General features: G+C 44.5%; 1 protein-coding gene across 1 annotated transcript in view; it reads right to left on the reverse strand.

Moving 5' to 3' along the window:
* Window positions 1–16,560, reverse strand: part of Vwa3b (von Willebrand factor A domain containing 3B) — a 178,044-nt gene that overhangs the window by 80,724 nt on the left and 80,760 nt on the right. The window contains exons 10-12 of the mRNA XM_075978890.1: window positions 10,608–10,762; window positions 5,041–5,179; window positions 3,892–4,023 (exon numbers count right to left, since the gene is read on the reverse strand). Of these exons, the coding sequence (XP_075835005.1) occupies window positions 3,892–4,023; window positions 5,041–5,179; window positions 10,608–10,762 (426 nt within the window). The remainder of the gene's footprint in view (window positions 1–3,891; window positions 4,024–5,040; window positions 5,180–10,607; window positions 10,763–16,560) is intronic.

The raw sequence follows: 16,560 nt of genomic DNA on the forward strand, positions 1-16,560 counted from the left end.
GCTACAGTAAAAAGTGAAATGAAGAGTTACAAGGGAACACTAAAAGTGCCCAAAAGACCCACAAGAAGGCAAGAGAAACAATGAAACCAAGGATTCCACAATAAGGGAATAACCAAATGGTAGGCATTAGCCTTAGACATCAATAATACATACACACCCACACACCGTCTTACTACTCCATTACTTGACAGGGATCGGAGAACTTACAAAGTCTTGAGCAGATCCCTTAACATCTATGGGGGGGGGGCACTTCAAATACAGAAACATGGATAAGCCTGAGATCAAAGGATGAAAGTGATACATTGTCATAATAGTCTTTTAAGCAGGAATGGCAATGTTAACAGCACACTTTAGGTTTGGGGGGTAGGGATGTTGCTTTTTGTTTGGAGCTTTAATTTTGCTTTTGAGACTAGGTCTTGTTAGGCAGTTAAGAAGGGTTCCAACTCATTATCCTCCTGCCTCCACTTCCTAAGTGCTGGGGTATGCATGTCCTGCAAAGCCGGACTCACTCTATGCTTTAGAGCAGTGGAAATTACTAGGGACCAAAGAGCACATTAAATAATGACCGAAGAAGGCTCAGTCTACAAAGAGACCAACTCTAAATACAGAAGCGCCAAACAATAGAGTTTCAAAACACACAAAGCAAAATTTGATGAAGTTGAAGAAGGAAACAATAGGTAAATGGCTAATGATGGTTATTTTCTTTAATAGCCAGAACCGTGGGAGCTATTTTCCATAAATTTCAGTGTTTTGCTAAATTTTCCATAATTTCTAGTAAATTTTCCATTTTAATGAAACATTTTACAAATTTAAAAATAATTGAAATCATGCCAAGTTTGCTTTCAGTCATCATGGAATCAAAATTAATAACAGAAAGACAACTTGAAAATTACCACATACTTGGAAGTCAAATAATAGGTTTTAAATAATTCATGGTTGAAAAAAAGAAAACACAAAAAATTAAAACTAACTAGAAATTATGGAAAATTAAGTAAAACACTTAAATCTATAGAATGTAGTTACTACCATACTGGTGGGGAAATCTGTGCCCACAGTAGTTTACGCTGGAACAATGGAAACACCTCCAAAAGCAAACTGTATTATTGACTAAAGAACCTTCAACAAGAAGAGCAATGCCCAGTCAGAGCAAGCAGAAATAGAAAGGATACAGGAGCAGAATCAGAGAGATTCAACAGTCCAGCACTACAGAAAACTAACAACAGGGTGGCTGTTTTTAAAACTGGGGACAGTGATGCCTGATATAATCTTGGCTCTTGGGAAGCTAATGGGAAGCTGGATTTGGGCCAACCTGGGCTACACAAGAGACTGCCTCAGAAGAAGTCAGGAATGGTGGCATACACCTGTACTCCCAGCTAAAGAGACTGAGACAGGAAGACCGCAAGTTCAAGGCCAGCCTAGGCAACTTAGCAACCCTAACCCCAAACCGAAGATTCTAAAGGGCGAAGGATGGAGTTCACTGAGAACACTTGCCTGGCATGTTCCGATGTTCTGATTCAATTCCCAGTGTCACAAAACAAAACAAAACAAAACAAAAAGTCAAAAATCTGAAAAACGTTCTAGAAAATATCAATCAGTGTTCTTCAAAAGTGTCAAGATCATTCATGTCCAAGGAAGAATAAGAAGCTTTCTCCTACTGGGGGAGACTAAGGAGATACTGCAATTGGAAATGTTTAAGTGGAAAATCTGATGGGCTTTGACTAAGCTGCACTACCGTTCTGTTAATAGTACCAGTGTGAGCGGAGCAGAATCCACAGATGCTCTCACCCAAAGAGAATGAATGTGTAATACCTCGGTAGACAGTGAGCGCTCCATTAACAACTGACCTCCTATTCCTGGTAGTTTGTAAAAAGAGGACATTGGTAATACTGGAAACTTAACAAGTTGAGTATAGCCTTGACACTCTACCCAGGATAAGGTGGCCAATTACTTAAAAATATTATCTTTTTATTCAACATACTGCCTTCTTTTTCCATTTTAAAAACAACCCCTAAAGAACTTGGGACACTCCAGTGTCTGCCTGGGCCTGCTTTGATCAGTCCAGATTCAGGGAGTTCAGTAATGTCTGGTGTGGCTGCTGGGCAAATCTAGGACTCTATACTCAAGCAGTAAGCTATTTTAAGCAACTTTTTAACAGCCCTGTCTCAGATATATAACTGTCTCTCAAATATCTGGAATGCCATATGGTTCTGGAGTATATTCGAGATTAAGAGAAGCTCAAGGCAAGAGAAAATTCTAAAAGAAGAAAGTCCTTCCCGGTAGCCCATGTGACAAGAAATAACAGCTTTCCAGTGTCCAGGAAAAACGCAGACCTGAGAAATAACTTCACTGTCTCCCTGGGTCCTCCTCCTCCTCTCTCTTCTTGCTCTCAGCTTTAGCTGCTCAGACTGTATTGTGCCCAGGAGTTCACTGCTTCTGAACAAAGTTCAGTAGGAACAGCTGCATGGCCCCTCAGAGCCTTTGAAATGCTGATGGACCGTCAGATGGGACAGATCTGAAGGCCTGAGCACCCAAAATATTATCTGCTGAAATCTGTTTTCATCAAGAGGCTGCAACCTGAGCCCAGGACAGATTTGGAAAGAGAGCCACCTCGCCTTGTCCAAGGGTTATACACCCACAAATCCAACCAACTGTGGAATGAGTACACATGCATGTGCACACACGCACACATGTAGTAGTACGATTAATAAAAACCCAGAAACAGAAACTGAGTTTCAACCTGAAGGTCAGAAAAGCAAAACAGCCAGCCATGGGCTCTTACCTCTACCTCAGTCCAAAATGGCGATTCTGCCTCCAGGAATCTCAGAATGAGACTGTGAGTGAGAGCTGTCTCCTCCCGTTTTATATTCCTCTCCAGTATTGGAATTAAAGGCACGCACCACTACTGCCCAGTTTCTATGGCAAACCAGTGTGGTTACTGGGATTAAAGGCGTGTGTCACCACTGCCTGGTCTGTAAGGCTAATCAGTGTGGCTGTTTTACTCTCTGAACTTCAGGCGAGCTTTTATTATTAAATGAAATTATCACTACACACCCACATGCTCATTCGCACAGTTTGTGCACTTTTGATTGATTGTGTCTGGGCTTGGGGAGATGGCTCAATGGGTAAACCCTTTGCTATGTAAATGATGAGTATCTGAGTTTGAATGCCCAGAACTCATGTAAAAGCTGGGTGCAATTGTGTGCATCTGTAATCCCAGCACTCCTATGGTAAGATGAAAGGCAGAGAATTCCCAGAATCCCATGGGGTAGCTACAGAAGCAGCAAATAACAAAGAGGCCTTGTCTAAAACAAGGCAGAAGATGTGGGCCAATGCACAAGGCTGTTCTCTGGCCTCCACAAGCTCATGTATGCCTGCATTCACAGGCACAAATCTGCAGACACACACACATAACATACACACGATGTGTAAATTCATATACATAAAAGATTATCTGTTTGGACCTATACAGGTTTTCCCCCATCTTTATTATTTAAATGATACAGTATAATACCCGTCACTTGCACTGGGAGCTGTGGGTTTGTGGGGAGATAATTTTTGGCACATGGGGGGGGGGATTGTGTGGGCTCTCTGCGAATCTCACAGCATTTTATATTAGGGATTTGAGCATCTGTGGCTCTCATAGGATGCGGGGGAGGTCCTGGAACCAAGCTCCCATGGATACCAAGGGATGATGACTATAAATAGATGTTTATGTAGATGTTAAGATCTGACTAATGAGATTGGATGCATGTGACCTTTGCAGCCAAATAACTGCCCATGTATAGACACTGCCTTTCTCAGAGCTCAATCCATTCCTCGACAACTCCTAGCCCATGAGTGAACTTACCACCACGAGACATTCTCAGGCATCTCCCAGCCTAGACATTTTACCTTGATGTTTCTAACCCACGACTCGGCCTGTTCCAAATGATCTTCATTGATTTCAGCAAGTTTTTCCCGCCAAGCAGTTGCTTCACCATCAAAGGCCACAAAATTGAATTTACGCTTGTATCTCAACTGTTCCTGGAAGAAACAATTATTATTTAGCCATAAAGCCATCAAATGTAAGCAAAGCTGAAGTGAATCTCCAGGATATCCATTTTTAGCTGCAGAGGCTAGCTGAGAAGTATGTGCAACTGGAAAAACAGTTTCTGCTGCAAAAGGGATTTGAGCCAAATTTATAGAGTCTGGATGTTTGGCTGCTACAGATGTTATATATGAATGTACTGCTAGTATTATATGCCACCTACATATATGTAGGTAATATTGTACTGTAACATTAAATACTGACTTTAATACTGACACTAATGTAATGCTGATAAGCATGCTAAATGCATAAAAAAAGAATATTCAAAATGTCATCATTTCGGTCACTACCTCTTGGGAAAGGCTCTTATTTGGTACGTACATATTCGCTTGTCTTTCATCAGTCTACACCGCGCCGCCCCCTACCCCAGAAGCTGGCTATATTTTGTATTTCTTAAACACTCTACACTCTCAGCACAACAGACTCATGACAATATTGTGAGACCTAGTTACTATGGAAACTGGATTCAGAAAGCAACCTGCTTCCAAGAAAATGATTCAGGGGCAGCCCAGGTGAGTGGGACAGAAACCGGGTGCCCCCATCATAGGCCTCCCCTCCTCCCAGCTGCAACTTTGGGGCCGGTGCACACAGCTTCCCTAACAGACATAGGAAAGTAAGTTAAAAATTCAAGATAATAAAAATCTGGGAAACAACAGAGGTTTCTGTGTATCATAGGTTAGAGACAACTCCAGACAGAAAGTATAGACACACACCTGAGTGACCCAGGGGTGATGGCGACATAAAGGACCGAATCAGAGGACAGGTCTGATTGCCAGGGAGCACTGAGAGAGTTCTAGAACAGCAGAGGGGCGCATTTCTGGACTGGCTTTCTCGGGAACGCTGCAGTGCAGTGTGGCCCTGCCCACTGTCCAGAGCCACTCCGGACAAGGACTACCAAAAGCATGTTTATGAAACAGCAGCCCAAGCACAAGCCTGTGACACTCCCTCCTCACCCGTATGAGCCGGATGATCTTATCCTTCACCAGGTCCAGTTTGCTCTTCATTGAGTGAGATGTATCAATGAGGATGTAGACGCAATCTCCACACACTTTCCCAAAGAGGGCTCTACTCCCATCTTGCAGCGTCTTAATCCTAGACAGGAAAGAGTATCAAAGTAAACAGAGACTATGGACAGGATTGCCTTCATCTGAACACGGGGCTACAGAACCAGAACTCTGCCACGCTGTTTATACCTGATCTTTGATGAACGAATTCTTGACTTTCAGGTTTTAGTTTTTGTTGCTGTTTATTTTTCTGTACAAAAAAAAAAACCCTACATTTGAGGCTGGAGAAATGGCTCACACTTAAGATCACTTGCAGCTCTTGCAGAGGATTCAAATTCAGATCCCAGCATTCACATTAGGCAGCTCGCAATTACCCAGAACTCCAGCTCAGGGAGGACCCAATACTCTCTTCTGGCTTCTGAAGGCACTCTCATGTGCACACATGCAAACACCACATACACACCAAAAATAAATAAATAAAATAAAAAGAAATCTTTTTAAAAAGAAAATTTTGCATTTCAACTGCACTCTTATCAGGGCACTCCCCTTCCCATCACCAATTCAAGCAGAACAAAACAAAGAAAATCAATATGACAGAAAAATAGATGCAAAGAAAGCCACGAGCAAATAGTTTCCAAATCTCTACTGTGTGGAGGTTCTCAGCTATGACTCAAGAGGTCCCGAAATCAGCTCGCTCCCGAAGCCTGTGGGGACTCAGGACCCTGAAACAACTAAGTACCAGGGGTTTGCATGCACAGGGCAATACTCAAAGGTTCATCACAGGATGCATTGAAGCTCATGGCTTCAGGAAAAGCCTTGCAGTGAGGGCTGAGGAAAGAGGATAGAGAAAATGTCTTATCGAATGGAGTTCAGCAAGTCTCAGGCAACTGGAATTTGTAGGGCAAAATGCCAACCTTCATTTACTGTAGAGAAAGGTAGGGAGACTGGGAGGGATACAGAGCAGGTGGTGGGAGAGTCACACTCCAGATCTGCAGGGTGCACTAGCGGTCGGGGTGAAGTGATGATCAGGGCATGTGTGTGAAGAAATTACAGAAGTCAAGGAGAAAAACCATCCAAGAGCGCTCACTGGAGCGTACACACCTGAGAACAGCAGCTCCTTTCCCCAGCAGTCAGGGCAGAGTGTCAAGTGGAATTCTCACTATGCTGTTACCTCGCTAGTAAAGCCGAGTCAGCCCTAGGATAAAGACTACTGTGGGCTTAATTAAACCTGTGTAACTTAAAATACGGATTAGACTCAAATTGTCTCTAAGCCATTTAACACGTTCACAAAATATATATAAAATTGCAATCAAATCTATCATTCAACAGTGTAAAAATTCAAAATGCCTGGAATTCAGAAGAAAAAAGAAAATTCCCAGGCATACCAAAAAGCAGGAAAATATCCACAATTAGTGAAAAGCTGATCAACAGAGCCCAAGCAACCCAGACACTAGAATTAGCTGAAAAGAAAAGGGGCCATGCAGTCACTACAAATGTGTTTCACATGTCCAGGAACAGACCAGGAAGAGAAATGGGAGACGTAAAATGGTCCTAAACATTGAAGAAGAGGAAGTGGAATGTCAGAGACAGCGAATGGAGAAGAGTTCTGAGAAACGCTGAGTCCTAGACAAGACGTAGTGCCGCTCTCGTGAACTCAAAGCAGCTGTGGTTACCTTTACAGGACCTGCATAAAGCTAAGTCAGTTAGAAGAACCCAAGCCAGGGTGGGGTGGCGCTCCCCAGGCTCCAGGAGAGCACTTGCTGAGGAACTATGGACAGTTTATTGCTGCTGGGGTGGGGACTTGCTCTTTTTGAGCGTGTTCTTGCTGACAGGTTTCCTACACTCCAGTGGATGGCCCCATGCCCGTTCACATAGGGACAGCACTACCTGGTCTTAGTAGTTACAAAGAAGGAGAAGAGAAAAGAAGAAGAGAAAGAAGTCCGTGATGAGGACAGTGGCATAAAGCATTGCCACGTTAGGGGTTACAGGTGGAACTGGAGGAGGAAATTTCTATTTCTTTACATATATGTAATGGAATTCTCAAGTATAAATACAAATTATAATAAATAATAAAATGTAAACCCCCCTAAGTGGGACACCTAGAAGGACACATCTGAACTGGAAAGTAAATTATACAGCATTCATAGTAAGCGAGACAGCAGAGAAAAAGATCAGAGAATTTCTTATAGCATAGTAGTGAGAAACAATTCAAAGTGGAACAGGAAACTAGAAAGGAAAAGTCCGGTAACAACAAGAAGTGTGTCTGTAATTAGGCTCTGCAACAGACAGGAAAGGGAGAAACAGAAAAGAGATTCAAAATAATGTTCTATTTTGATGAAAACAGTCTGCCCACAGATTCAAGGAGATCAAAGAACCTATCAGAAGAGAAGAGAAGAAACCATAGCAGAGTACATCACAAATTTGATGAAACCCAGTGATTAAAAGCAGCAAGGGGCAAAATAATAATAATAATCACAGTGCAGAGGAACAAGTCTAAGAATAAAGGTCTTCTTATCACAAACCATGCAGACCAGAATACACTAAAGATTTTAAAAAGAAACAGCTGATCAAAATTTCTAACTAGAATTCTATGCTTAGCAAAAAGATCTTTAAAGAACTCAGGACCGTGAGGGGTGCACCCACACACTGAGACAATGGGGATGTTCTATCGGGAACTCATCAAGGCCAGCTGGCCTGGGTCTGAAAAAGCCTGGGATAAAACCGGACTCGCTGAACATAGCGGACAATGAGGACTACTGACAACTCAAGAACAATGGCAATGGGTTTCTAATCCTACTGCACGTACTGGCTTTGGGGGAGCCCAGGCAGTTTGGATGCTCACCTTAAGAGACCTGGATGGAGGTGGGTGGTCCTTGGACTTCCCACAGGGCAGGGAACCCTGATTGCTCTTTGGGCTGACGAGGGAGGGGGACTTGGGGGAGGGGGAGGGAAATGGGAGGCGGCGGCGGGGAAGTGACAGAAATCCTTAATAAATAAATAAATTTTAAAAAAAAGATCTTTAAAGGGGGGGTGAATCAAAGAGGTTTTCACTTCACAGTGCTAACACAATCCATCACTAACAGACTCAAACCACAACAGATACTAAGAAGACTTTTCAGGTAGAAACGAAGGAATGCCCAGTGGAAGTCTAGATTTACATAAAGGAGTGATAGAAATGAACAAATACAACATGTATTTATTCTATGTGTTAGTCATTAGATTAGGACATTAGACTATTTGTTCTGTGTTGCTAAGTTCATAGGGGCTGCAGATGTAAAGTTCGTGGTAGCTATGGAAAAGACAGAGGGGGTGGACATTGTAATATTATAATATACACAAAGTGGTATGATCTTGTCTGAAGGCAGACTGAGAGGTTAATATGTATAGCATAAATGTCAAATAGTCACATATAGCAGATAGGGCAAATGTGGCAACAGTGGAGACAAAGAGAAGAAAGAAAAAGGCCACAGACAGGGACACAAAAGTTTAAAAGTGAGCAGAGAGAAGACAGAGCAAACAGAAAATAAATGATAAGCGAGTTAAATGTGAATCATCGTGGCACTACCATCGCTGGTACACATTCTGTCTCCAAAAAGCCCAGTTAATAATCAGCCAGGTAGGCACAGAGAAAAGGAAAAAGATGAACCCTGGAGACAATGATGATGGTTAGGCTTGAGTCACTAACTACTCAGATATCAGAGTAAATACATTTCCTAGTACGGAATTTTAGCAGAGTTGAACGGGGCATTTCATATTATAAAGGAGCTGATCCACCAAGCAGATATAACATTCTGCAACATACATGCACCAACTAACAGAATTTCAAAGTAGTAAGGAAAAGTTGATAGACCTAAAAGAGCCACACAGAAAAGACGCAGCAATTTCAACATTTCTCAATAATTTATAGAACAACTAAAGAAAAAAATCAGTATGGATGACTAGCACAATACAACCAACAAAATGAAATTTATATATCTAACTAACATATACAGCCTACTTTCCAAGAAATGTTAATGTTGTCCAAGTTCTGTACCACAAAATCTTTCTACAGAGAAGGAAACTCCAGGCTTTAAAGGTGAACTCTGCCAAACATATAAGGTAGAGATGGTAACAATTCTCAGAATTCTGCAGGAAACAGAAAAGGAAAAGAGCTCCTACCCACTCTTGATACCAGAAAGGCAAGGGACAAAGGGACCCAGAGGCTGGAGTGCATTGAAAGCAGCATGTCCCCTACAAGACTAGAAACACAACTGAAGAATCATCTCTGAAGCCATAGCAGGGGAGACTCTCAACACAGGGAAGCTTTCTGTGAGTAATCCATCACCATGTGGCCTTTGAGATGCTAGGGCTCTGGGTATAAATACTATGACTTTGTAATAAAAAATGGCACAAGGATGGAGGGGACGTTCATTTTCAAATGGCTGTAGCAGGCTGCCACTGGCTTAAACCCATCAGATTTAGCATCTGGCATAATCCACAGAGCAGATTTACAAATGTCATCACTATTCCCACTTTATAACCAAGGAAACAGATGCAGAAAGACATTAACTAACTTGCCCAGGGCCAAACAGCAAGTGGCAGAGCTGAGGTTTTCATTGTTTTTTAATTTCTTATTTTTCCAGTTCTCTGAGACTTCAGGGCCAGTATCCCTAAATGAATTTGATCTCCATGGTCTAAAACTGTCTCCTGACATCTGATACCTGAGGGTGTTAATTTAAGTTATCCACATGGAATCAACCCTGAGGTCATGGCATCAGTACACCATACTCAATGAGCATGGCGGATTGTAAGAGCACAACAGGACAAAGACAGATAGGAGGTCATGCATTCTCATTGTTTTCTAAAATATATACAGCACCTGATTATTTTGCAATTTGTCACAGCTATGTAAGAGCTGCCTTGAGCTGGAATAGTTCTGTAAGAGAGTATAGATGCAATATAGTCTACAATATACCCATGCCTCACAACTGCCCCCACCCCCAAGCATAGATAGAAGTACCCCTTAATCTCCTAATAGCCATCACTTCAAAACTGCTCCTTTTGAAGCTGAAGAGATGGCGCCATTGACAAAGTGCCTGTCACAAAAGCGTGAGGACCCCAGCTCTGATGCCCAGCACCCACATAAAAGCCAGAGATAGTGGTACATATCTGTAACCCCAGTCCCGGGGAGACAGGCAGCTCTCTGGGGAGCATTAGTCAGCCAGCCTAACTAATCACTGGGCTCCAGGTTTTGTGGGAGACCCTGCCTCAAAAATTCAGATGGACATCAACCTTTGTCTCCCTTCCACACGCATACATGCACATATGTCCCCCCACCATGCACACACAATAACAACTCTGTGTTCTCTTTCTGACGAAATCTGAATACTAGTATTTCTCTCTTATTAATAATATCATCAATAAACCATCAGATGGACTCTTTGACAATGACGTCTATTGGTCACTTCACTCAGTTGGGCTCACGCAGTATTGCACGAGAGACTAGCTCACTAGTGACCACATACGAACACACCAACCTCCTCTGGATCCTGGCCAGGGCTGTGTGAATTCTCTCACTGTACCATCTGCACTTCTCCTTGGTGATGCTGACGTGGACCAAGCTCCCATCCTTCCAGGGAATGTAGATGAATCTGCTGCAGTATTTGGCATGGATTGTCTTCCTATTGGGGTCCTAAAGAAAGGACAAAGTCACAGGCTCGAACAGGTTCTCAGTGGGGGTAAAACCCACGATTCCTCACATGGGTCCACAAGAATAACTAAAAACTGAATAAAGTCTGGTCATCTCTGTATCCATCTTGTATCTGTCTCCTCGGAAGCCATTACCTGGTAAATCTGCACATTGGGATGTTAATCTCCAAAGGAGTGCCTGGACATAATGTAACAGTGGCTAGCATTGCCCCTTTTGCAAGGATACTGATAAGAGCAACTGAAACATCTCACTGTGCAGAGTCCTGTTCCAGATCCCCCCTGATACCACCCAAAAAGGCGCCTGAAGGTCTGTGCTAAACCTGCAATTACTCCGGATTCCAGGAACAGTGGAGCCTCAAAGATACATGACTCTATAATGAGATGCCTTCCCCCACACAGCAGCCTTAACTATCTTACAAACCAATCCTCTCAACAATGGAGGTAACAACTTCAAACCTCACAGAACCAGAACTGAGACAAGATCAAACAGATGGAGTTTGCCCAGGACAGCTGAAGTCGACAGCCCTTTCCCTTTGACCCAGTTCTTCCTGTACGAAGACTACAGTTCAAGGCGGTACCCCAAAGACAGACTTTGGGGTCAATGAACTTTTTTGACTACACTTTGCAATGTGAATAGCAGCCATGTTGATGAAATCATTCACTCTTACCTCTCTAAATGGAATAATGGGATATGAATGAGCCCATTCTGTGGGGAATCCCAGGCCTTAGGCTTTGGGGCTAACGCTGTAATAACAAGGCCACTCAGAAACCATATAAGGAAGAAAAATAGCCAAGTAGCACCCCCATCTCTACTTGACTTGTACACCTCTTAGCACACATCTCCACTGAGAGATCATTCACGTCTAAACTTAACAAGCATGTGCTGGTGTCTGCTCCACAGACAATCCTGTGATGGAGGCCATGGACAAGGTCAGAAGTACAAATGTGATCACATCTGTGTCTTGGAGAAGCCAGTGATTCCTGCAAGGGGAGGGGAGGAGAGGGGAAAGGAGAGAAAAAGAAAGGAAGAGGGAAGGGAGGTGAGGAAAGAAGGGGAGCAAAGAGAGATGGAAAGAGAAGGGGATGGGAGGGGATAATAGAGACGATAGGAAGGAAGGGAGGAAGGAAAGAAGGAAGGAAGGAAGGAAGGAAGGAGAGGGGAAAGAGCATTAGAAAATAGGAATTGATCCCTGAATTTAAAATTTCATACATCCCAGCTTTCACGGAGAAGTGGGGATTTTGCATAATCAGAGTAGATTCTGAGACACAGGAAGGGAAGGGAAGAGCTGGAGAAAGAGAATGGATCACATTCGTTGGAAGAGTTGGCCTTCAAGGAGAAACAGAAGGAAGCAGATGAGGCACAGGCAGAGGCAGATACTAGTGGTCACCACTCTGAGGGGGTGGGAGCCGTGCACAGTAGGAAAAAGCCATCAAATGCCTGTGTGTAATCAAATATCATACAGTAGCCTAGGGAGATGGCTCAGCTGGTAAAGTACCTCCTGCACAGCATGAAGACCTGAGTTCAGATCCTCAACACTCATGGAAATAGCCGGGCATATAGCACACATGTAAACACAGTCTGGCAGGCGGAGGAGCGGCAGAGAAATGACAGAGACAGGCAGATCCTCAGCACACTGGCCAGCCAGCCTAGCTAAATCAATGGATGAGCTTCTGGCCCAGGAAGAGCCCCTTTCTCAAAAGAAGAAATAAGAAGGAGAGCAATCAAGAGCATGACATTGACCTCTGACCTACACACATGCACGCACATGCATGCACGAGCAGATACACACAATCATAAAATGCATGCTTATAAACTGATGGAAAGCTCTCGAAGACAACATTCAGTGCCTAAAGCAAAAGGGGGAAATGAATGAACGAGTCAAAGATGAGTCCATGCATGGAGTGTTAGATAGGAGCAAGTTCAACTTTTCCTGGGGATGGAAGCACTAATCCAAAGTGAAACTGGGCATCGCCACTGAGTGCTTGCCCCCAGATCTCCCCAGAACTGTCAATGGTCATTCCCAGGAAATGGCACAACGTTGGATTTCAATAGCTTTGGGGAAAGTCCTAGAAAAGTAATCTAAGTGGTATGGTTAGAATTGACTGTGTGGGCTATGTTTGCAGACCTTCATAATAACTAAGTCGAAGGCACACCTACGGCAGGGAGGGGAATGGCGGTGTGGAGGAGGAAGTCGTTGGAAGAGGGGCTACAGAAAAAAAAAGATCAGAGTGTCGTAAGAGTCATCCACGTAGAACTGACATCCTGAAGACTGAAAACAGGGGCTGGAGTCCACAGTGGCAAGGAACAAACTCATCTTCAAGGACATGAGCAGGTGAAGTGGGCTCAGCATAGCCCGAGGAGGTCTGATGACTTGGTAAGGCTCATCAGGAAGCAGCAACAGGAGAGAAGGCTACCACCCACATCAGGCCAATGGGTTCAAGAGAGAAAGTCCAGCCCAAGAGCTCAAGGGTCACATAGGGATGAGAACCAGGAGACAGGTGGTGGGTCAGTGGTGAGCAATATGCTGCCAAAGGGGGTGGGAAGGGAGCTGTCCTCCGCCATGGTGCCTTTCCTCTTCTTCTCCACCACACCCCTGGGACTGTCCCACAAAAGCATCCTTCCTGCCTCTCTCTCAGTCCCACGATATTTCCCTGGAAGTCAAGCACAGCCAAGCGAAGCAACAGCAGGCCACAAAGCCACGGGGAGGCAGGCTACCAGGCAGCAGCGTGACAGAATGGCACAGTGACGTGGCAGCCCAGAGGGTCCCATTCGCAGCGGCCTCTGTCTGTCACAGGACTTCCTACCAGCCAGGAGGCCCAGCAACCTCATCCCTTCAGTTTGAAACTGAGCACAAGCAGCTAGAGTATCTTGACGAGACAGAGCACAAAGCACTCCCAGGGCTGATTCTCTACTTGTGACGTCAGTGTCTGTGATAGAGAAAAGACCGTGTCTCCTGGGCATCTCCTACCAGCTAAGCTCTGTGCTCAGACAGGCAGGTCCCAAGTTGGACCTGACAATGCCCAGTTTAAAGACAGAAAGAAGGAAGCTACTGGTAGTGAAATGAACCCCGCCCCTTCATCCATCTTGGAAACACTACACACCAAGGTCTTTCTAGTCATTCATTTCTCAGATGTGAACAATTACACCACATCTAAACCAATGTTTATATAAATAATCATACACTGGATTCACCCCCTGGCTGCCAGGGAACTCTAAGAGTCCACCCATTTTACAGCCACAATGTCCCCCTACATAACACAACCTTGGGAGCAACCCAACTTGGGACCTAGGGTCTGAAAATATGAAGGAACAATGTTTTCCCACCACCATCTATGAAAAGGAATAGTTAGCATAATTCTCAACCTTCACCATATTATTTTGCATTAGCACAGGAAACATGAGCTAAGCTCCACATTTGTAAGCCTCTTTCTTCAAACTGGCCCTTCAAATTTCATTGAAACTGCAAAGAAGGAAGGCAAAGTCCATAGCAGAGCCTGACCCAGAGCCTGCCATATTGTCGGAAGCTCACAGCAGCTATGTCAAAATCGGCAAGGTTGAATACTTATAAATACCCAGGACTGAATATTTTCTAAGTGAAAATTTAGTTATGGATGACTTCCTGAACATGACTGAATGATGTCTACAAAGCTAGAAAACTGTGCTCGGGAGGAAAGCCACTAATGAGATTTCCCCTGTGCGGCAGCAATTACTCGGCCTCCTAGGATACGGCAGGAAGCAAGCTTTTCGTCAATGCTGCATTTTTCTAATTCAATTTATGTATTTTCCTCCTGCAGTCCATCGTAAGCACACAGGGGTAAGGAGGTAAAAGCACAACACAGCGGAACCTGAACAGCTAGAAGAAAACAGCCCGAACAGGGAGGGAGGTCAGGCAAGGGGCTGGGTGGTCAGCCAGCGTAGTTACACATCAGAGTGGGCAGGGTCCCCTCTGGTGGATCTACAAGCCTCTCAGTCATGGCCTTGACCCTGAATCGAATCACTCACACACACACACACACACACACTCACACACACAATTTTCTGCTTCACAATGTGACACTGCTTAGTCTCTCTGTCCATCTCTGGATATATTAATAATTGATTCTGAGTATCATGGTCCCTGCTCTCCACCGACACATGACCATTTCCTAGTGTGCAGCTGTAGGTCCTCCACCTTCACCCTCACCTGGATGTCTGCTATGGTTTGAATGTGGTTTGTCCCCACCGTACTGAGTGTTCGTCCCCAACAGGGCAGTGCCAGTAGGTGGTGCCTTTAAAAGCTGATTAACAGACACCCTAGTATTTCTGTTGGCATGAGTTAGGAGGCTCAGAAGCGGGATTAGTTACCCTAACAGTGGACTGTTACAAACTACATCAGCTTCCCTGCCTGGGCTACTTTTCTTGCTGCTGTCACAAGGTACCCAGCAAACCCAAGTTAAGGGAGGAAGTGTGGTTTTGTCGTGGCCCATGGTTTGAGGGTACAGTTCATCGTGGTGGGGCGGGCATGGCAGCAGGAACATGGGGCGGCTGCTCAACGCCGCATCTGCAGTCAGGGAGAAGAGAGATGGGTGCCGGTGCTCAGCTCTCTCTCTCTCCTTTTCAATCAGTCTAGAACCCCAAGCCCTGGACTGGTGCTACCCACATTTAGGGTAGATCTTCACACCTCTCTTAGCCCAATCTAGAATCTCCTTCATAGGTAAGCCCAAAGTTTTTTTCTCCCAGTGATTCTAACTCGTGTTGAGAACCACCAACCATTGCAGATCACACTTATCTCCCCTCTCTCTTTTCTCCCCTCCCCTCTCATCCGTGACATAACTAATGTAAAATTCTGGTACCCACCTCAGACCTAATGACTCAAATGCATGATGGGAGAGTTTAGAAAGCATTCAAACTGAGAATAATTTGGTCTTTGGGAGCCAGAGTCAGACACTGTGAGAAGTTGCATCCCAATGGAACCCATTTGGCACAATGGAACTATATCTCTCAGAGCTTGAAACACAGGCTCATCTGCTGCTAGGAGCCTTTGGAGAATCCAATTTTATGTTTACTGGAAATTTACTATATGCTGGCAGGTGCTCACTGGAGTAATGCATCTTCAAGACGTTTGAGATTCAAGAGGACCACAGGGACACCTGGTTCTTACATGCTCACCAGCAGTTTCTCCCTTCTATTCAACATGGGAGAACACAGAGCCTCTCATCTGACATAATATTGAACAATTCAGAAACTTGCAAGACTTGAACTTCTATACCCAGCTGGTAGCTTGGATATAACTCATTTCTATCTGCTGTTATAGCTTAAAATCTTGAGTGTGTCTCCAAAAGGGCCTGTGGTGTAGGCACCCGTGGTGGCAGTGTTGGGAGCAGGGAAAGCTCTAAGAGGCAAGGTAGACTGGAAGATCATGGGGACTGCTGATGCCAGGAAGTCATGCTGATCTCGCGGAATGAGATCTGGTTGCAGCACAATGAAGTCATCAGCACTTCAGCCTTCTGCCCATGGCTAGCTAGTTCTGTCCATGGCTAGCTAGTTCTGCCCATGGCTAGCTAGTTCTGTCCATGGCTAGCTAGTTCTGTCCATGGCTAGCTAGTTCTGTCCATGGCTAGCTAGTTCTGTCCATGGCTAGCTAGTTCTGTCCATGGCTAGCTAGTTCTGTCCATGGCTAGATAGTTCTGTCCGTGGCTAGCTAGTTCTGTCCGTGGCTAGCTAGTTCTGCCCATAGCTAGCTAGTTCTGTCCATGGCTAGCTAGTTCTGCCCATGGGTAGTTAGTTCTGTCCGTGGCTAG

This window comes from Microtus pennsylvanicus, chromosome 7 (genome assembly GCF_037038515.1).
Source record: "Microtus pennsylvanicus isolate mMicPen1 chromosome 7, mMicPen1.hap1, whole genome shotgun sequence".
NCBI lineage: Eukaryota > Metazoa > Chordata > Mammalia > Rodentia > Cricetidae > Microtus > Microtus pennsylvanicus.